The 20,494-nt window shown below is 37.3% G+C and overlaps 5 protein-coding genes and 4 long non-coding RNA genes across 26 annotated transcripts in view; 4 read left to right on the top strand and 5 right to left on the bottom strand.

Moving 5' to 3' along the window:
• The window catches only part of LOC124310844, a 43,521-nt gene extending 39,292 nt beyond the window's left edge, over window positions 1-4,229 (top strand). For both annotated transcript variants that reach the window (XM_046774912.1, XM_046774913.1), the window contains exons 10-21: window positions 204-413; window positions 742-879; window positions 1,082-1,503; window positions 1,580-1,768; window positions 1,840-1,915; window positions 2,037-2,300; window positions 2,426-2,788; window positions 2,860-3,073; window positions 3,137-3,253; window positions 3,332-3,571; window positions 3,670-3,917; window positions 3,991-4,229. In XM_046774912.1, the coding sequence (XP_046630868.1) occupies window positions 204-413; window positions 742-879; window positions 1,082-1,503; window positions 1,580-1,768; window positions 1,840-1,915; window positions 2,037-2,300; window positions 2,426-2,788; window positions 2,860-3,073; window positions 3,137-3,253; window positions 3,332-3,571; window positions 3,670-3,917; window positions 3,991-3,996 (2,487 nt within the window). In that variant the 3' untranslated portion in view covers window positions 3,997-4,229. The remainder of the gene's footprint in view (window positions 1-203; window positions 414-741; window positions 880-1,081; window positions 1,504-1,579; window positions 1,769-1,839; window positions 1,916-2,036; window positions 2,301-2,425; window positions 2,789-2,859; window positions 3,074-3,136; window positions 3,254-3,331; window positions 3,572-3,669; window positions 3,918-3,990) is intronic.
• The window catches only part of LOC124310854 (tyrosine-protein phosphatase 99A-like), a 691,797-nt gene that overhangs the window by 351,732 nt on the left and 319,571 nt on the right, over window positions 1-20,494 (top strand). The window lies entirely within an intron of this gene.
• On the top strand, window positions 4,812-8,830 carry LOC124311027 (protein white-like). Of its 5 annotated transcripts, none has more exons than XM_046775273.1 (14): window positions 4,812-4,989; window positions 5,878-5,945; window positions 6,034-6,223; window positions 6,280-6,518; window positions 6,584-6,640; window positions 6,695-6,811; window positions 6,873-6,953; window positions 7,031-7,192; window positions 7,260-7,604; window positions 7,669-7,803; window positions 7,893-7,942; window positions 8,002-8,180; window positions 8,240-8,529; window positions 8,607-8,830. In XM_046775273.1, exons 2-14 carry the CDS (start codon window positions 5,931-5,933, stop codon window positions 8,700-8,702), a joined length of 1,956 nt encoding a protein of 651 aa, XP_046631229.1. In that variant the 5' UTR covers window positions 4,812-4,989; window positions 5,878-5,930; the 3' UTR covers window positions 8,703-8,830. The 5 variants fall into 5 exon arrangements, with proteins under 5 accessions (XP_046631229.1, XP_046631226.1, XP_046631225.1 ...); XM_046775270.1 differs by lacking the exon at window positions 4,812-4,989 and adding an exon at window positions 5,168-5,363; XM_046775269.1 differs by lacking the exon at window positions 4,812-4,989 and adding an exon at window positions 5,168-5,357.
• On the bottom strand, window positions 9,101-10,155 carry LOC124311418 (density-regulated protein homolog). Of its 3 annotated transcripts, none has more exons than XM_046775901.1 (5): window positions 10,053-10,155; window positions 9,803-9,975; window positions 9,650-9,737; window positions 9,401-9,577; window positions 9,101-9,342 (listed from the first exon to the last, which is right to left on the bottom strand). In XM_046775901.1, exons 2-5 carry the CDS (start codon window positions 9,965-9,967, stop codon window positions 9,158-9,160), a joined length of 615 nt encoding a protein of 204 aa, XP_046631857.1. In that variant the 5' UTR covers window positions 9,968-9,975; window positions 10,053-10,155; the 3' UTR covers window positions 9,101-9,157. The 3 variants fall into 3 exon arrangements, with proteins under 3 accessions (XP_046631857.1, XP_046631859.1, XP_046631858.1); XM_046775903.1 differs by having other exon boundaries at window positions 10,043-10,146; XM_046775902.1 differs by having other exon boundaries at window positions 10,078-10,144.
• LOC124311476 lies at window positions 10,253-13,325 on the top strand. 5 transcript variants are annotated; one of them, XM_046775992.1, is made up of 8 exons: window positions 10,253-10,376; window positions 10,619-10,689; window positions 11,237-11,360; window positions 11,410-11,596; window positions 12,289-12,349; window positions 12,417-12,548; window positions 12,924-13,030; window positions 13,107-13,325. In XM_046775992.1, the coding sequence occupies exons 4-8, from the start codon at window positions 11,492-11,494 to the stop codon at window positions 13,170-13,172; spliced, it is 471 nt and encodes a 156-aa protein (XP_046631948.1). In that variant the 5' UTR covers window positions 10,253-10,376; window positions 10,619-10,689; window positions 11,237-11,360; window positions 11,410-11,491; the 3' UTR covers window positions 13,173-13,325. The 5 variants fall into 5 exon arrangements, with proteins under 5 accessions (XP_046631948.1, XP_046631947.1, XP_046631945.1 ...); XM_046775991.1 differs by having other exon boundaries at window positions 11,251-11,360; XM_046775989.1 differs by having other exon boundaries at window positions 11,251-11,360; window positions 11,426-11,596.
• LOC124311656 lies at window positions 13,755-14,616 on the bottom strand. Its single transcript, XR_006910090.1, has 3 exons — window positions 14,368-14,616; window positions 14,206-14,309; window positions 13,755-13,985 (listed from the first exon to the last, which is right to left on the bottom strand). It is a non-coding gene; the product is annotated as an uncharacterized LOC124311656 (long non-coding RNA).
• Window positions 16,755-18,635, bottom strand: LOC124311616. 7 transcript variants are annotated; one of them, XR_006910008.1, is made up of 4 exons: window positions 18,614-18,635; window positions 18,186-18,535; window positions 17,964-18,116; window positions 16,755-17,738 (listed from the first exon to the last, which is right to left on the bottom strand). It is a non-coding gene; the product is annotated as an uncharacterized LOC124311616 (long non-coding RNA). The 7 variants fall into 7 exon arrangements; XR_006910010.1 differs by lacking the exon at window positions 18,614-18,635 and having other exon boundaries at window positions 16,755-17,423; window positions 17,487-17,738; window positions 18,186-18,606; XR_006910013.1 differs by lacking the exon at window positions 18,614-18,635 and having other exon boundaries at window positions 16,755-17,010; window positions 17,104-17,738; window positions 18,186-18,606.
• Window positions 18,658-19,090, bottom strand: LOC124311628. The gene is made up of 2 exons (XR_006910047.1): window positions 18,837-19,090; window positions 18,658-18,725 (listed from the first exon to the last, which is right to left on the bottom strand). It is a non-coding gene; the product is annotated as an uncharacterized LOC124311628 (long non-coding RNA).
• LOC124311714 lies at window positions 19,136-20,455 on the bottom strand. The gene is made up of 3 exons (XR_006910162.1): window positions 19,635-20,455; window positions 19,347-19,571; window positions 19,136-19,278 (listed from the first exon to the last, which is right to left on the bottom strand). It is a non-coding gene; the product is annotated as an uncharacterized LOC124311714 (long non-coding RNA).

A 20,494-nucleotide genomic window follows, 5' to 3' on the forward strand; every position in this document is an offset into this window, starting at 1 on the left:
AGAGAAAGACGACCTCGAAGGCTATTATCCAATTCTCGGTGGCGAGTCGCGGGTTAAAAAAAAAATTATTAACTGCCTTTGAAGAGAAGATGGAAAGAACGAGGAATGCAAATGAAGGACGACTTTCTCCTTTGTTGAACAATGAGACGATTCTAGCCAAAGTAATAACCCTTTATTTTCTTTATGTTTGTCGAACCACAAAGGCCTACGAATGGGGCGTAGAGGCTATGAAACTAGCTTCGAAACTCAAGCTGGACCAGCAACCTTGTCCTCCGTCCGTGGCCAGTCACCTTCTTCACCAGGTGGATGCGTTCCTATCGGCCGCCGATAAGGTGTCGCATCCAACCGCACTAGAAGACCTCAACACCCTGGCTCGCAAGCTAGACAATCCGAAATTACTTGACCAGTGCAAGGTAACTCGATCGATGAAACAAAATGTCTCCGTTCTTCTTGTTTTTTGTCCATTTCGAAATTTTTCTCTCTCCCCTCGAGCTCGATGAATTCATTTACCATTGCTATCATTCTTGTCATACCAATGAAAACGAGTTCCGATCAAGATGTCAACTGACATTTCAACAAATCATTTCAAAATATTTAATTGGTAAATTTCAAGGTAAAATCCAGTTCTTGTTTTCAAACCTTGAAAAAAGAATTAGCCGGTTATTTTTTCCCCTTGGTCGATTTCCTATTGAAGTTACATAATCAACTTCTATTCATGAATTTGTTATTTTTTTCGCTCAGTTGGCTCAGAACAGATGTCAAGAAACTATGGAGCTGCTGGAATTTCGCCGAAGAATCTTGACCGATTACGTCAAGGAAGATGAAATCAAACGACAGGAACAACAACAGCAGGTGCAGCAACAGCAAGACAAACATGAGGTAGAATTCTAAAGATTAACAAAAAGTGATGAATTGGGATTGAGAAAAACAATGAATATTAATTACAATTAAGTGTTCTCTGTAGAATAATTTTGCTAGCAGTAATAGTAAAGAAAAACAATCAATTAGCATAGAAAGCCACACCTAGTTAGCTTAATAAGCCAGCCGGAGATAACAGAAGACTTTTCTCTTTGTTTGATAGGTCGAATCGAATATCTACGAGAACGTAGCCGAGTTGAATGCTTCGTCAACCTGCGAGGACAAAGTGGATGGATGCAGCAACAAGGATTTCCCTGTCTGGAAGAAGAACGACGCCGGCAGCCAGTCGGTGAGGGCAGCAGACGGCAACAATTGTGTTTTGTTGCGTGTCAAAAAGAATTCTAGCCCTGATGCGTTAGCCAAACAGACGCAACAACAGCCAAGTTCTAGCTTGGCCGCCTATCCGCCGCATCCGCTACGCGGGACAACTTCTTACAGTTCAGGAACGTCACTCTCCAGCTACGCCTCATCGTCGACCAGCTGGAGCTCGCGAATGAAGTTGGCCATGAACCGGAAACTCTCATCGACCGGCACTGATCCAACATTGCCTGTCGACGATGTTTCGGATGAAAGCAAGATGGATAAGTAAGAGTTGTTTTTTAATTGGCTATCCGCTACGAGGAAATTGCGAATTGGACTGATTGAATGATTGATGGATTAGGAATGGAGTGAACAGTACGGGTAGTAAAACAGAAGAGGAAGAGGATCACTCAGAGGATGTTTCCGTCTGCCAATCTCCAATTTCCGTCAACAGCCACTTGCAGTGTCGAGCTTCATCCATCGACTTGTCCTTGCCCATTGCCGAAATGCAAGAATCAGGATTCACCGAGGACAACATTAAATCTCAAAAGTAAAATTATTTTCCTAAATTTAATCAAATAATTTTTTTAAATTAACAATAATTCATGTCTTTATTACTAGGACTTTGTTTCTCATCATGCGAGAAATGATTCAAACTGAGCGCGATTATGTCCGCTCGTTGGAGTATATAATAGAGGTAGGAATTCAGCCGTGATAATAACTCGATTCATTTTTTTTCTCGAACGTGTGAAAATAACACAATTTCGTAACAAGAGATTAATGAGGGTGTGCTTGTATAACCACAATTTTTTTTTTAGAATTATATCCCGGAACTGTCACGCGAGGATATACCCCAAGCCCTGCGTGGCAAACGCAATGTCATCTTTGGTAACATTGAAAAAATCTACGGCTTCCACCACCACTACTTCCTGCGTGAACTGGAGCATTGCCACAACGTACCCTTCCTAGTGGGCCAGTGTTTCCTCCGACACGAACAGCATTTCTATCTCTACGCCCTCTACAACAAGAATAAACCTAAATCCGACGCTTTGATGGCTGAATATGGAACGGCTTTCTTTAGGGTATTCACAGATATAATAGAATTCAAACAAAACATTCGGTTCACCGCTATGGCTTCAATGTAACTCACTGACACTTTGTGTCGTTCTTTCTTTGTTTTTTTTTTGGTTTTTATTTTTTTCAACAGAGGAAGCAGACAGAATTGGGAGATAAAATGGATTTGGCGAGTTATTTGCTCAAACCAGTCCAGCGAATGGGCAAATACGCCTTGCTGTTGAAGCAGTTGCTTAAAGAAAGTGGTGACAAGGAACCTGAATTTGTCGACCTTTTGGGGGCTGAGCAAATGGTTCGTTTTCAATTGCGTCACGGCAACGACCTGCTGGCCATGGATTCGCTTCGAGACTGTGACATCAACGTCAAAGAGCAGGGCCGTCTGCTGCGACAAAGCGAGTTCTATTGTTGGCAGGGTAGAAAGAAGGGACTTAGACACGTTTTTCTCTTTGAGGATCTCATCCTCTTCAGCAAGGCCAAACGCGATCCAGAACGCAAAGTACGTATCAGATTTCATAGGATTTGTACAGTGAAATGTAGTCAAATTAATCTTACTTGTTTCTACGATAGAATCTGGATATTTATATCTACAAGCATAGCATGAAGACATCCGACATTGGTTTCACAGCCAAAATGGGCGAATCAAGTACCAGGTTTGAAATATGGTTTCGAAAGCGGAAGCCAAACGAGACGATTGTCATGGAAGCAACAAATCCAGACATCAAACAGACTTGGGTTGAAGACATCAGTCGCATTCTCTGGAAACAAGCGTTAAGAAATAGAGGTACTATCCATTTTATCGTTCTGGCCTTCTTCAATACTCTTAATTCAAATGTTATTCAAACAGAATTACGTATGACTGAGATGGCGGAGATGGGAATTGGTAACAAACCGTGTTTAGATATCCGACCAAGTCAGGATCAAATTAATGATCGATCCATCAGTTACGCGCAATTAGCTAAAGGTATTAAATTGCATTGCCGATTTGTCCTTCTTTAGATCTCAAATAAAATTTAAATGCATTTTCCCCTTGAATTTACAGCACCGAAATTTCGACACTCTGTATGTGGATCAATACTTTCGGACAGTCGGAGCAGTAAGCGGCCTCACTCGATAATCTCAGTCAGTTCCTCTGCCTCTTCGGCCTCATCCGGAAGCGGGAGTGTCAATGACAATCGTAGTTCCAACAGTAACGGACATCAAGATTCGCCAGCATCAACTGCTTTAGTAGCCAATCTACACAATCACAGATCAAAAACCAACCAAAGCCAATGCTCTGCAGGTAATTGTTTGCCTTGTGCGGAATATAACGTGAAAGAAAACGTGTAAAGTTGAGGTGTGTAAACGCTCATTTTTTTTCATATTCTCCTGGGAATGTAGAGTCGGGAATTTTAGCCGACCTGTCGATGAGCTATGACGACCCAGAATCGGGCCACTGCCGTATCGGAAGATCTGACAGTTCCATTACCACCGAGTCCGTTGATTCGGTAACGCTATCTCCGTCGTCACCTCTGACCTCATCCAAGTCATGTCCGTACCCGAGTATGACGCCTATTTCTCTCTATGTGAATAACAAGTTGATTCCCATTACTCCTTCGCCGTCTCACAAGAACATGCCCATGACTGAGGTAATTAACCTACAATAGTAATTTATTCAAATAAGTAACTAACCGTTTGTTTTTATGATGCTTTCCCGTTTAGATGTAGACGACGGCAGATGGAATTCGAAACAACAGTTTTCCTTGTCCGCCAACCTCGCCAGCTTGTACATAAGAAACCGATCGCAAGACTACAACAACGTTTTGAAAATATGTTTAAACTAACTTCAGTTTATGATTCTCTCTAGTTTCTTTTTGTTGTTTTGCTTCACTAACTCGTCCATTCGCTACGGAATTCATGATGCTAGATTATTATTTACCAATAAAAACAATGAAAAATAACTTTGTATAACGTCCATTATCTTGTTCAATCGAAACCCATCTATCCAACAATCGTCGTTTTCGTGGTAATTCAGTTGATGGCAAAACGTTTGTAACAGTACAGCGCAGCAAATGGAATACAGGTAAACAAAAAATTGAGAACACAAATTTTGAAATATTAGAATTAATCATTTCTACTTGTCGTAAACAGTTGACACGAGAAAGTGCTTATCAATCAACTGTAATCAACAAACGGTGTAGCTATACTCTTTTCTATGGCAAGAAGCAAACTGAGGTGAAGGTATCTTGATGTGGTACAAGAAAAGGGCGACGGATGAGACAAAATGCCCGAATTTTAGTTTCCAACCCTTTGGAGGTTGAGTATTTCATTCTTTCTAAGTATTGAAGCCGACTACTTTTTTAACGGAACTGTTCAACGTATGTTAAGCTTTATATCGCAGCCTTGCAGTTTTATTCAAGGTGACAGCAGTTTCTTTTTACAGGTCACTGACCGTAGGTACCTATAAACTAAAAGTAAGGTCACATAAAATGTTAAATCCCATCCCTTGTGGGTTCGTGAGGCCCGACAGTATATCCATAGGACTGCGGAGAATTCAAGAACAAGTTTAAAATCGCGCTTCTGTTCCTCCAGCTAGATGCTGGGTCTGCTAGTGCTAGTGTCTACATAATTTTCATCGGTTTTTACTGTCTTACTGAGGTTATTCGTCAACATTTTTAAAGAATAAGCAACATTAACAAACATATTTGGATTTCTGAAAAAGTAAGTTTGTTTGAACACTTTAACTTATTTAATTTCAATATTTTTTCATTGTTTTGGGCAAACGAAACGTACATGGGTTTTTTTGGCGGGGGGGGGGGGGGGGGGTTAAAGCGTAGAACGCTCTTTCGTGCCATCTGCCGTTGTGAAAGAAAGCTTCTGGAAACTATAAACAGTTGAGAAGTCAGAACTAACTCGCTACTTGACAGCGCGCCTTTAAACAGAAACAAGATAAGCTATCCAAATAGTTTGAACTGATACGACTCAAAAGGTCGTGTCAAGGGTTAAAGCCGCTTTCAGCATCCTAAGTTAGAATTGTTCTACAAAACTTTTCCTTGTGAAATCATTTAGACAGCAATCGTGACATTACGGTACAGGTTTGAAAATTTGAAAATTACTCTGTACCATTGAACCGGCCATCGTATTTTTTCACCATATATACTTCGTTGCCTTTGTTTGTGGGCGTTTTTACTCACGAGATATTCATGTTATTCGAGACGTGCCACAGCATTTATACTATTCGTCAGCTTTGATTTGGTGTGAGTGGTATAATCTCAAAAAGAATCCTCGTTGAAGAATTTTCTGTACGTTGTTGAATTTCTAGGGAAATTTTTTTAAAATTTATTTGCTCATCTGTAGTATTTATTATACTACATTGCAATATCTAAGAAATAGTTGTTTTTTGTGTAAATATCAATCAGATACAATTCTCAATGGGAGTAGTGAAAAAACACCATTATCTTTTCTTTCCAAGAATCTTGTGTTTCCTATCCTACTAAGTCATTTTCTTGTTTGTTCTAGCCATCCTATTCTTAAACCATCCCTTTACGAGACATTAAATGTGTGTACAAATTTTCTAACCATAAATCAATAAATTTTTTCTTGTTGTAGGACACCTGCTGTCTTGGGTAGGATTTTATTCAGACGACGACGAACGTTCACGAATGTCAAAAATGAAGGTATAATTTCGCTTAATTTCTTAAATAAACAGCCAATACATTTATTCAGTTTTCTTATAAAAAAATTATAATATTAATAAAATTTTAGGATTCGCAATATGAAGCTGTCCAAACCGGCGATAACCACGAGGTGATCATTCCAATGACTGCCCCCTCATCACAGAAAATTACATATAGTTGGGAAAATTTGACGGCTTACGTCAACATGCCATCCGGTAGTTGCTTTAGTAGCTTGTGCAAAAAATCGCCACCGATTCAAAAAAAGATTTTAGATAATGGTAAGCATAAACCCACATGTAAATTATGAAAAAATGCTTACATTCTCACTCTATAGTTAGTGGGGTTATTCAACAAGGAGAGTTCTTGGCTATTATGGGGGCTAGTGGAGCCGGAAAGACTACTCTTCTGAATTGTTTGACGTTCCGTAATACGGGAAAGCTCAGCATTATTGGAGAAAGATTCCTAAATGGTTCTGTCGTTAATCCTGACTCACTTGCCCGTATCTCTAGTTACAATCAACAAAACGACCTCTTTGTTGGTACACTAACTGTTAAAGAGACTCTTCGCTTTCAGGTATATTCTACGAAGCTCTTAGTTAAATTAAAAGTTTCGTGTTTTATCTACTTAACTGTTTTTAGGCTTTACTTCGAATGGATAAGCATTTAACATACGCCGAGCGCATGAATCGAGTTGAGGTAAGTTAGTATATTTCCATCAATAAACCAATCAACTAACCGTTTAGAAATTAGGAAGTAATTGGTGAACTAGGGCTGACCAAGTGTGCAGACACTCTGATTGGTGAGCCAGAAAGAGCTATTAAAGGCATTTCTGGTGGTGAAAAGAAACGATTGGCTTTTGCTACGGAGGTAACGTCTGTCTCCTCCCATCTTGAAATCGTTATCTAATCTTAATTTACGAATCACCTAGATTCTTACCAATCCCCAGCTTATATTTTGTGACGAACCTACTTCGGGGCTTGATTCTTACATGGCTCAAAATATCATTGAGGTATCAAGTTAACTTTAATGATGCATTACTTAGTTACGATTTCTCCAATGAAAAAAAAATTATTTTACAACGTCCAGGTTCTTAAAAACATGGCCAACAAAGGTAAAGTTGTCGTTTGCACCGTTCATCAGCCGTCATCTCAAGTGTTCGCTATGTTCGATCACGTTTTGCTAATGGCCGAAGGGCGAGCGGCCTTCATGGGTCCTACGAGCAAAGCTCTTGATTTCTTCTCAAGTCAGGTGATTAAAAAGCACCGATATGGATGAGTTTAATGGCCGAAGTTTTGAAAAATGTTCGTTTTCGTAGGGTCTGCCGTGCCCACCGAATCACAATCCGAGTGATTTTTATATCCACGCATTGGCTTCAATCCCCGGTCAAGAAGAGGAATCAAGTAAAAAGATAAAAGAAATTTGTGATGCATTTGAATCCTCCGAAATGGGGAAGGATGTTCTGCAAATGGTGAAAGATAATCAGCCCGTTGCAGCCAACACGAATGGTGGTGATTCGGTCTCAACTCCATCAAACATTCAATTCAAACGGTCTCCCTACAAAGCTTCATGGCCAACACAGTTTAGTACTGTACTTTGGAGATCTTGGACTACAGTCCTTAGGGAACCACGCGTTCTTCGTATGAAGGCCGTTCAGACTATGGTATGATTTTTGTTATGTTATTTCTTAAAACATTGCTTTATTTTTTATTAATTTTGCCCATCAGTTTGTTGCAGCTTTACTTGCTCTAATTTACAAAGGGCAAACTATAACTGATGCTGACGACATCATGAATATTAACGGAGCTCTTTTCATCCTCTTGACCAACGCCACTTTTCAGAATGTTTACGCTGTGGTTAACGTATGTATCGCGATATTTTTAGAATATCCTAAGTTTATAATATTTGTTTCTTGAATGACTGGTGATCCCAATTTATTTGGAAATTTCAGGTTTTTGCCATGGAACAACCGATGTTCTTGCGTGATCACTTCAACGGAATGTAATGTTATTTTCTATTAATTTATTCTTATAACAATTTAAATATTGCTTTATTTTAAGGTATCGAACAGATGTCTACGTTATATGTAAAATGCTGGCGGATTTTCCCTTCCAGTTATTATACTCTTTTCTATTCATCGCTATCCCCTACTACCCTATCGGTTTTAATCCCGACATCAACAGATTTCTTATAACTGTGGCCATAATGGTTATTGTAGCAAGCGTTGCCGCATCATTTGGTAATGCAAAATTTGTGTGTCAAAAAAGTAGTGCTATTTTAATGTATTTTTGTTTTTAGGATATTTTGTTTCTTGTCTGGCTTCGTCTCCAAAGATATCTTCTGCCCTCTCTGCTCCTCTGATTATTCCTCTGATGCTATTTGGAGGTTTTTTCCTCAATAATGGATCAGTGCCAGTTTACTTTCAATGGCTACGCTATATTTCTTGGCTTATGTACGGTAATAGCGCTCTAACAGTCACTCAATGGCAGGGCGTAACATTTGATTCACCATTGTGCAATGCGAACCTCACTATCGCTGGCCAAACATGTACTGGAGAGGACGTCTTGAATAGTCTCAACTTTGAACCGGTAAAACAAGCTTAGCTATTTCTTATACATACTCGGTTTTCTAATGAAATACTGCATATTTTTTATTTTTTAAACAGATTTACTTTTACCGCGATATTGGATGTTTGTTCGCACTAATGTTCGGTTTTCGGTTCTGTGCCTATTTGGCATTGCTCAAGAAAACTTCCCGCTAATACTGATTAGTCATGAAATTATGTTTTTGACTTGATGTCACAGTTGACACATGATTGCTTCATTTAATGGTTTTAACCCTTAATTTTTAAAATAATCAAATAAACTCAGCGCGACTTTTAAATTCTCATTTAAAGTTTTATTGATTTTAATTAGCTATTTAGTATTTACTCTTTACCGTTTCTTGACTACACTTAAGTTTTCGCGCGATAGACATAAGGTATATCAGATTTCCCAGAAATCTACTATGAGAACAAATTCATTATTACGATTTTTCATTTTCATTTGCTAGATTTGCAGGGGAGAAGAAAAGACGAGGATATTTTTATAATTTAAAGAGTGAAAGAAAACTATACCGAAAGCCCGAGATAGAGATAGATGTTTAATTTTGATTCAAATATAAAGTGAACCAACTTGTATATTTCCCAAAATGTCATTGCAAATGAATGAATCACATTTACCGTTTAACTTCTCCAAGATCATCAATAGAATCTTCATCTATCTGAGACCATTTTTCTGGAAGAAGGTCAAATAGATCATCTTTAACATCACCTTGAATGACAATCTCGTCATCTCCTGTAACCGACGCTCCACACGCAAACTTTGTACCAAAGAATTTTGCTGCTGTCTTCAAATCAATATCTATAACAAAGAAGTTCACACTTAATCAAATATCATAAAAAATTCAACTTGGTTTTACCATATGATTTCAAACCAACAACACATGTGAGGCGCTTTCTCCCACGAGGAGCAACACTCAAACTGATTTTTTTTGGTCCACCTTCTTTCTTTTTAGGTTTCGATAGCCCTTTACCTCCTCGTTTCTGTCTTTTCTTATCATCATCAGTTTCTTTCAATTCTTCTCCTTCATTCTCACCTAAACATGTAATTTGAATGTGTTATTAGTTATTTGTCAGGAAATTAAGCACTAATTATATCAATTGATTACCAATTCTTGCTTGCTTGGCAAACTCGGAAGGTAAGTTTTTCTCAAACCACAACTTGCACTTCTCATGTTCTGCATAAAATTCGCAATACTAGACATGAAGTATGAAATTTTTAGACTAGAAAATGTCCACTTGATGAATGCATGATATTCTACCTCAGTTGGCAGTCCACAGTTGCCACAGTATAGAACTGTCAATGGGTATTCCATATCTGGTTTCGGACCAACAGGCAAACCCGATTCAGTAACATAATACTGGGGTTTAACAGATACACCTGGAGCCTCTGCAGCATCGTCTAATACACTACATTCTTCAGACATGATGATTTCTAAAGATAACATTACATAAATAATTATATGAAACATCAAGAAAACAAAATATTATAACTACGAACTTTTTTTTTACTTCAGGCTTTAAATCTAAACTCAACTTGGAGAATATGTGGTGACTGGTGAACGTGTACTTGACACTTGTGTGTGGTTGTCTGGCTGTCTGCTTACGTCTCAAGGCGTCCTGATGCTAAGGGCTGTCACTAGGTGGCTAAATATTTCAGTGTGTTTAGGGATTGAATTGTTATTATTCAGTCCTGTGTATTGGTATTTTACCAATCAAAAATCAAAGATAAATTTCTAACACCTTTTCTTTTATCTCGTTCTTTTGATCGGAGACGCTGTCCGTGAAGGTTTGGTGCAGTCTTACAGGAAACTCTCTCACCTCGGCTCATCAATGGTAAGTCCTGTTTTTATGTTATGAGGTTATGGAATTAAAATTTGTGTTTGGTCAATTTACGTGTTAACATGGCTTTCAATTTCGACTCGGTACTTCCCCCCCCCCCAAAAAAAAAATGTCGTCTCTTGATGCATGTTGCACGTCCAAAACAATAAAAGTAAAATGTTGATTAACCAAGAAATAAGACTACTTTCTTTGACTTAGTTCGTGATAGTAATTGAGCTTTTATTTATCTTCAACAGCCTGATGAAGATCACGAAATCCAAGCTTCTTCACAGCATTATGTGTACTTGATAGCTGCCGTGGAATTAAGGTTAGTCTTTAAGAGGGTCTCTACTTTCTAATATATTGCGAGACAAAACGTAAATAGGAAATCTGAAATGGAAATAATGTACTCGTAGGATAAATCAAAGTTAGCATTTTGCCTTACATGTCTGTGAATGTGTGCATCTTAGTTAAGAATTAATTGAAGTTGAACTGTAACAGTAACTTGATTTAAATAAAGTAACTATTTCCTGCTTCTAAACAAGACCGCGTTTATGAAGAGATCTTCTTCAGCTTGACATCTTGTAGAGATTTGCAATTTTATGGCTCGGAACAGAAATTGAAAATTTCCTTTTTTCTCAATAATCCTAAATGAAATCTTTGTGCGATAATCTTTGGCTAGCTTATTGATTTATTTACTCAAGTCTAATGTAAATTTGAAGTCAATAGCTGACTTAACTAATAAATATTTGATTGCTTAACTTTACAGCTGTAAGCTTATGTTAAACTTGCATTTGTTGTTTTAATATGAAAATTGTATTTTGAAATCTTTTTTTCACGTAATCAATGTTATTGCTTCACGAATGTTCCTTTAGAATTGTGCTTACAGGTTTTCATGGACGGTTTGATGATTGAGCTATTTTGCTGTGGCTGTTTGGGGTGCAGTGGTTCTCCAGTAGAGGTGTTGGAATGGAGCTTGTGCAGACTTGTTGTTTAATGGTAAATGAATTATTTCAATTCAACGGAAAGGATAATTGTTTTGTTTTAGTAATCGTATTGGCTTCAGTGTGCCCACCAGGGGGCAAGTTCCTGGTTTTACCGTTTGAGCAAATTGGCAACATCGAAAGCTTATGCCGCTGACGTCATTTCTGTTACGGCTGCTGTGCTGCCAGTTTCGGTGTTCGTGGTCAGTCAATCTGTCAACTTTAACATTGTTCTTCACAAATATCCTCAAGGTTATTGAGGTTTTAATTCATTAGAGCTTCTGAATGTAAAAATTTCTCACAAGACTTCTTGACAATTCTAGGTATATTATACTATATTTCTATCTTGCCACTTATAGATTTATTATCAAAATTTGAATGCTGAGGTTTTAAAAAACAGTGAAAGAACTTCAGCTTAATTCCTACATTCTTTGGGTCTTGCCTGTGATACACATCTGTTCTTGTCTTGTCATTGGAAGGCTTTTCCCTGTAGGTTTGGTTGGCTATTTGTTGGATGGTAGGAAATAGGAATAGTTAATTTACCCTGTCACTTAACACTTTGTCCATTGATATTGATCAAGTTTTTTTCAAGTAAGATTAAAGGCTTGGTGTTGAGCTTTTTCAAGGCAGTCTACTTTGTTCGCTTCGTTGCAGCCAGCTGGTTAACGGTGTGGTGAGCTGTTGTATGAAGACCGTGTGCTGTTGTGGCATGCAGTCTGTGGTGCTGGTGGGAGAAGTGCTGCATGCTGTCTATGGAGTGTGGTGCTAGCTTAAAATTTTAAGAACTCACTGCAGTAACAATTGGGTGATTGAATCATTCATTTTATTAATGTGAGCTTGAGTTAGAATTTCAGTTCTTTTATTTTATTAACTATTTTATTTTATTATTACTTTTTTCACATCTTAAAATGTTATTTTTTTATTAAAGTTATTTTGCTTGTTAGGTTTCCAAAGTCGGTATTAGTTTATTTTGGTGGCTTTATTTGGTCTGCAGTTCATGTTCGGGTAAGAGATTTTTTTCATTATCTTTAGAAGGATTTGGTAAACTTAAAACTTCACTACTGTCATGCAGGTGGTTTTGTTGCAGCCAGTTATTGGAAGGGAGTTCCATGTCAAATTGAGCTGCAGGTTTTGGAAGCTATCTACATTGCTGGTGTCATCCTGAAGTGGAACAGAAATGCAGTCGTCTTGGCATCTTGCAATGGTAATTTGATCGTGATATTGGGTTTTAATTTGGAAAGTTAGAAATTTCAATTAAAATATCGTAAATGTAATTTGGAAAATTAGAAATTGCAATTAAAATATCGTAGTGAGTCAAGAGTTTTTGTGAAAATAGTTACCTGCCTCATCAGCTTTTGCTGAATTGTTATTTTCTTTTCAATATAACTATAACATGAAATTCCATTTCTTTTTACAAAATCTTGATGCAACCTAGTCTTAACTAAAATAATTTGCTGTTGCTTGAATTTGATTTTAATTTTAATTTAAACTTGACATGGCTTTTCTCTTTTTTTTTCATTATGTTTTAATATCTTGTACAGGTTTATTTTTAAATGAATGATATATCTTTTCCCAACAGGACTTATGACGATCTATCAACCTGCTGCATGCAGTTCATGCTGCTGGTGTTCTCCAGAAATTTTAAGTAAGTCTTGGAACTTAGCTGCAGGAATATTTGTAGAAATGGTAATTTGGCAGATTTTATTGAATGTTACTTTGAAAATGTATTGTTTTTTTTTATAATACCGTGTTCAATCACAAGTTCAACTCGAAACTCACGCAGGCGATAAGTGACCAGATAAATTTTGGTGAAAGTGATTTGCATTAGAAAAACTGTGGTAATCCTAGATGAAATTACCTCAACCCTGATAAGGTCATAACTTATTGTTTGTGTATTAAAGTCAAACCTGTTATATTTTTGTTTTATTTGTAAATTTATTATCGAAATCTTTTTTACATTATGTTGAATGTTGCAATAAATATTATCAATCTTAAAACATTTATTACAAATTTTAAAATAATAAAAAAAAAGATATTAGAATAAAATTTAATTAATAATTAATATTATAATATTAATAATTAATAATAAAATTATATTAATTATAAACGATTGCAGTTAATTATTTACATCATAATTGTTGAAATTTAATAAACAAAGCCTCCGGTACAATTCAACTGTATTTCTGTGGAAATTTAAAGCAATTTATACCCAAATAAAACAAACTCCTTTTGTCTCATTTGGGTGATGAACTGCTTTTGAAACTCGCACATACAGTCAATCAAGACAGGAGGATACTGCCTTAACTGACTGCACTTGTTTTATCTAACAACTACACAATTTATCAGTCTTGAATTATAGCATCCCCAATGGATGAAGTCCATGATAAGTAGCAAAGGAATTACCCTGTAAACAGAGTGAACATTTATTAGTTTGACAATAATTTCCAACAATATTTGAGCAACAGTGAGCAATACCTCAAATCAAGCTTAAGGAAGTAAAAAGGGAGATTCAAGGGAAGCAGCCAACAGGTTACCAAACAACTTAGGTAGTGTACCTTGTTGATTGTCAGTCAGTCCTTTTTCTTCAACATGACTTTTCTTAAAGTCTGTCATGCAAATTTAGAAACCTATAGTTTCAAACCTGTAAATAAAAAACAAGAAAATTAAGTCACCTTGTTAACAAGTTGTGTCATCAATGTGCTTGACAACTATGGTCCTAAACAATAATTAAACAGTAATCAGTATACTGCAGTTGAAATCGTCTTATAACATTAGATAGACGTCACATGAGTGCAGATCAATACTTTGAATACATATTAGACTGAACAAAGAAAGTTCTGTGACATGACAAGTAAACTTACACATGAAACCACCAAACAGTTCGCCAAGGTTCTCTAGAAGATGGAATGAGAGATTGGTCCGTGATGGGCTGTCCAATTCTTACAGCAGATAATTATGATGAATCCTAATAAAAGATTGTATGTTTCAACAATACTGTAATAAAAGCTAGTGTTGGTAGTTACCTGTGTCATTTCGATGGCACATTTTGAACAAAATAGTCAACGGTAGGCTACGTTTCCTTCTGTCAGTTGATGAGAAACACTAAGGTTATCCAACATGTACAAGGAATAAAACACATCACAGACAAATTACAAATGAAATAACTCGAATTAAACTATGTGTTCATTTGTAACTTTCGAAGAAAATAGCTGTAGCTGAAAATAGATTTAGACAACGAGTCGCCAAAAGCCCACATCTGTTGACAACACAATATCCTTCACGCCATCTATTAGACATTTAGACACGTCCAAAACTGACCGGCTTTAGATAGTCACAAAAGTCATCACAAAAGTAATCAAAAAGACCAAGTCCGTGTTTGCTTAAACTGGGCAAGGAGTCTTTAGAATTGTGCAGAGAACAAAGCTCACTTGCTAGTTTTATGCAAATTTTCCGGAAGTATACCGGAAGTAAGCGATAGCACCTCAACCATTGAGCTGCCGACCAAATACACCAAATATTCGTGATCTACGTGAAATTTGGGGTCGATTACGTGTAATTTAAACGAAATCCAGAATTTGGCCAAAATCGAGAATTTTCCTGAACAGTTCAGGAAAATTTTCAAAACCGGAAGTACGAAAACGTACAAAACAATATATGAACTTTACCTCAAATTTTACGAGGATCACGAATATGTGGTTATTTTGTGCGTCGAATGAATATTTACTGAACTACTGACTGAAAAGTAGAAAACCGGAAGTAGAAAAAAATACACATAATTAAAAATCTAACAAGTGAGCTTTGTTGCTGAAACAGAAAATTACAGTTATCACCCAAAATTTTTTAAAAGTAGCATTGAGAAATCTGTACAGGGATGTTCAAAGTAAACGTAACTAAACTGATTCTGACAGGTAAAAAATGATTAAAGGCTATGCCGTCTAGTGTCAGAAAGAAGAAACGTTTGAAAGTAACATAAAATGTCCGCTGTAGCTCGGTGACACTCAATTGAAAGAATTGACAAACAAAGATAACAAATAACTTTGATACTCAAACTACGTAACGTTCTCCTTGCAAAATTTCACCAACAAGCCACCACATAGCATCACAACAGACGAAATCCTAAGGTGATGATAGACGCCAGTCCAACTTCTACACACTTCAACAACCACACAACTTCACCAGTCCAACTTCTACACTGAAGACAAGGCAGTAATATTGGTTCATGTGCCTTGTCTGCAAGTGATTCCAGATGTTTCAGCACCTGGGCAACAGTGCTTGGACAGTGTCTGCCAGGAATATTCAGAATGCTTTTCTATTCAACGTAGCATACTTCAAGGCAACATTATATGTTAAGTAAATCTCTAAAATGATGGTGAAGATGAAAAATTCTATCCTATCTGACAACAACATTATGTAACTGGCTCATTCAATCCTCACTCTAGGAACTGGACATCTAATTAAATTAATAATCACCCCTTTAGCTTTATTCCTGTAATTCTGCACTTTGTGTTACTTGTGATAAATCTTTCTTTTTTTCTGTAGGTTACGATGGCCATTGATAATCGGAGAGCAGCATTGGAATGTGACAGGTTGTCTGGGCTAAAGCCCTACTAAATAGATTCCTTTGGGGAAACTTCGTCTGCTCCTAAGTTACACAGTACTCAACTAACTATCATAAGTTACTTCACAAAATAAAAACAAATTCAGATTAGGATTTCGAGGTAAGTTTAACTGGTTTCAAATTACACAAAATTTAGCTAATGATTCTTTTTGCATTTTTAGCTCAATGTTTTCAGAAGATTTCAGCTGAAGTTGTCCTAGGTGTGCACAGCCTTAGTGCTTGCGTAATCAGAGATCAAACGGGACAATCCAATAATGCAAGCTATGTCTTCCCTAAACTAAATAGTCAGCATTTGCAAGGTACTTCTTTTGTCCAGGATTTAAATATTATAACTGGCATTTAATGTACAACATTTCAAATTTACATTTGCATTCAAGGCATAGTTAATCTTTAAAATATTGCTACATTTCCCAGATCCAATTTTTTGCTGTTATTTATTTTGAAGATAATTGCAAGACAATGCAGAACAATTGTGGTGAGTATCATTTAATTAAGTTTTAATTAAGAAAAAGATAGATAGATTTGGGGTATTACGGTGTATTATGACGGATAATTTTATATAGTAAACATAGACATAGAATAAAATATACTGTGTTATCGAATATTTAATTAATGTTTTTTTCATTAATCGGCATGAGACATGTGAAAATAATGTTTTCTTCCCCTCTTCAACTTCCTCCTCCTTCCTTCTTAAATCTTGGCATCCAAACAATATAGACGAAATGCCCATTGAACAAAATACTGAATGCAACTTTTAAATAACAATCGACAATCCAAACATCAATTAACAGGCAGAATTAAATTTGATGCTCATAAATCTTTCACCAACATATGATGCAATAACACATTTCATGACTGCAACTATCAGAACAGTAAACTAGAAACAAAATGAAGTGAAATCATTAATTATCTTTAGCTTCAATGTAAATGCTGGATGAAAACAAAAAATTACCGAAGAAGAAAAGTTGTGGTGTAATATACTGGTGCTCTAGTAATTTAGTAACTCGGGGCATAGGAATACTTTGGAACTTCGGTGTATAGGTCGGAGCTACGTAAGTAGTGATGTAATAATCAGGATGCTGGTGTACTGGTGTAGTACTTATGAGCCTTAGTTTGGTAGTAGCTTGGGGCAGAGTAATACTTGAGTTCCTCGGTGAAGTAAACCGGGGCGGCGAACGTGGTTGACTTGTGTGATATGCGGCTTCTTCGGTGTAGTACTTGGGAGCTTCGGTGTTGTAGCTAGGTGTAGCATAGGTAGCGGTGTAGCAAACTGGAGCATCAGTGTGATATTTCTGTTCATCGTAGTACGAAAAGGCAGCTTCTGTGTAGTAAGTTAGTGCTGCGTAATACTTGACCGCCTAATTTGTGGTTGTGTAGATCGGGGCAGAGTAGTTCTTGAGCGCTTTGGTGTAGTTTTCAACCGTTTTGGTTTAGTAATCAGCTGGAGCCTCGTTGTTGTAGCTGGGAACAGAGTAGTACTACTTTATACATCGGTGTAGTAAGTAGATGAGTACAGAGTAGTACTTGGGAGCCTCGGTGTAATAGGCAGCATACGTAGTCGTGTAGTACTCGGCCTTGGTGGTTTAATAAGATGGGGCAGTACACGTAGTCGTGTAGTACTCGGCCTATGTGGTGTAGGTCGGGTCGGGGCAGAGTGATACTTCGGGGCGTCGGTGTAGTAGCTGGGAGCAGCGTAAGTTGTGGCACAATACTCCAGTGCCTTGGTGGTGTAGTACTTAAAGGCCTCGGCGCAGTAACTGGTCGCTGCGTAAGTTGCTTTTGGGTAGTAAGGCGGCGGTTTGGTATCCGTCATACCAAGAAGACATCGGTACACCAGTGGTCGACCCAGCCATCAACGATACAACACCAAACAGCACGAAGCCATAGTTAACAAGGAAAATTAATAAATTTAAACATTAATATTAAACAATAACTGGCATATTAACAATTAGTCAAAAGTAGCATTAATACAAAACTTCGTATAAAAAATAGAACATATACCAATGATTGCGAACGTGTCTTGATAATGTAACACTCCAGCGCCTTGGTGGTGTAAGCTAGGGTAGCGCAGGTTGCAGTGTAGCACTTAGGCGCGCTTCGGTGTAGTATTCGACCTATTTGGTGGTGTAAAAGGCTGCAGCCTCGGTGTAGTAGCTGAGAGCAAAATAGTAATTGGGAGCATCAGTTTAGTATGCTGGAGCAGCGTAGGTTGTAGTGTAATACTCTGGAGCTTTAGTGGTGTACTTAGGAGAATCAGTTCATTCAGTTCAGGCACCTTGGTGATGTAAATCAAGGCAGACTAATACTTCGGGGGCATCGGTGTAGTAGTTCGGGGCAGAGTAATACTTCTTGCAATACTCTGGAGCCTAGGTGGTGTAGTAATTTGGTGGCCTCTGTTTAGTAAGTAGGTGTTCCGTATGTTGAGATTGTTGTGTAGAAAGGCGGCGAAGGGGTGAAAAATTCTTTCGCTGCTGATGCTTAGTATCCACCATACCCAGGAGACATCAGTAACCTCGTGGTACACCCAGCCATCGGCGATACAACACCCAGCAGCAGCACGGCGCTATGGTTAACTGAGCAATTAATTTCCACATTAATAATCAATAATAACTGTCATACTAACAAAAAGAGAAAAAATGGGATTGATACACTAAATACAAAAAGTAAGAATTTGACTGCCTTCTATCGACATTTATCTCGTTTAATAAGTTTTGACTTCTCCTGATTCACCTTTCAACTCGAGCCGTGCGGCAATTGTACCTGCTGAAAATAATGCAACACTTGTCATCGGTGAATTTTTCAATTATAACTAGATCAACAATTTGAAAAAATGTGGAATTGATACGATACTTCATGTAAAATCTGAATATTTACCCATGATTGCGATTTGGTTACACGATGAGGATGAGGATGCAGTTAGTGACAGATAGTACACTGCAGTAGTTGCCGTGTCGGAGATCCTCACACGACTGATTTCTACCTCCTTTTCTCTATCCTTTTATACGATTTTTTTTCGCATCCTAACCTCTTAAGTCTTACGGCTATCTATTGTACTTGCTTGATAATGATAAAACACGCCCCGTTATCACCCAACCTCTACACCACTGCATGACACGTTTTACGTAATGAACTCGCCGAGTTCATCCTGCTCGAAGGTCACCGAGTTCAACTCGGTGACCTTCGAGCAGGATGGACATGCAAACTCCCCTTTCCTTCTGCAGGTTGGCTTGTGGCTATTGTATCTACTTGATAATGATGAAACACCTCCCGTTCTCACTCAACCTCTACGCAATGAAGAAGCTAAGACTTCACCAGCCTGTTAATGGAAAAATAAAAACTCAATTACAATAAGAAACAAAATCATCAAATAGTTAAATGTATAACCTTGGGGTTAAAAGTTAAACATGACTACTTTTACTATTACTGCTGTATTTCTGCACGTGGCGAACGCGAACCGTACACAGCAGGTACATGCAAGCAAGAGACAACATTTTGGGAAAAGTTACTCTACATTAGACTAAAAAACCTGTGGAAACTGTTAAGAAAATGTTGCTTTCCAAAAGATATCAAGTCCAAAATATCGATGTGGAACAGCATCAAGAGACTAACCTGATGGAAGAATTATTAGATGAAAATAATGTCAAACCAGACAGTTGCATCCAAAAGAAATACCTAATATCAATCAATCTTAGATCAGCCTAAATTAGAACTCAAGTAGCGGTCACTGCAAGTACAACCTTCTTAGTGGGTGCATTCTCTCTAATTTTTCACTAAAAAAAAGTGGCAGTAAAGAATTTGATTTTACGGGCTCTTCAATATCTTGGAGATTAAGCAAAACTTAACTGTGAAAAAGTAATCTGAATAAAGAAAATTATGTAACAATAAAACGAAACTGAAGTGCTATCTCAGGTTGAGATTACTCGGTTGCTAGTTAGTCATTGCCCAACACTAGGAAAGAGAATACAAATATCTATCAAATTTGGCAACAGAAAGTGTTTTCATGGCTCTGTTAAAACTTGAATTAGAAAGAAGTTGAACCAAAATCTGATCAGCCAAGCTATTTGAAACAAATCAACAGTTGCAATCCCTGGAGCTCCTACAACCCAGTTTCAAATAGGAAGAACGATTAGAAATGTGTAGCTCAAAAAGAATTTTTTTTTTAAGGTTTACCATTATTTCTTTGTCTAATCAATGAGAAATGACAATTTGTCACAAAAATCGGACAATGCACTGTAAAGTGGCATGTTGTTGCATCATGGGTGGAAATGGAAATTCTTAAACATCAAATTCAATAAACATTGACATCATTTTTTCATGCCACAAGGATCTAGGTATACAACCATTTTGCTTGACAAAAATGGATATCTATGCAACTGAGTTGTCGTACATCTGACTAGACGTTTTGAAAATGGCTATGAAAATATTAAATCGTTTCATAGAGAACACATTGCTCTACGATCTTCACTCATAACGGTTTACCAACATAACAACACACTTTACCATCAATACAGACCGAAACACCAAACTTTAGA

Source organism: Daphnia pulicaria, chromosome 8 (genome assembly GCF_021234035.1).
Source record: "Daphnia pulicaria isolate SC F1-1A chromosome 8, SC_F0-13Bv2, whole genome shotgun sequence".
In the NCBI taxonomy this organism is placed as follows: Eukaryota; Metazoa; Arthropoda; class Branchiopoda; order Diplostraca; family Daphniidae; genus Daphnia; species Daphnia pulicaria.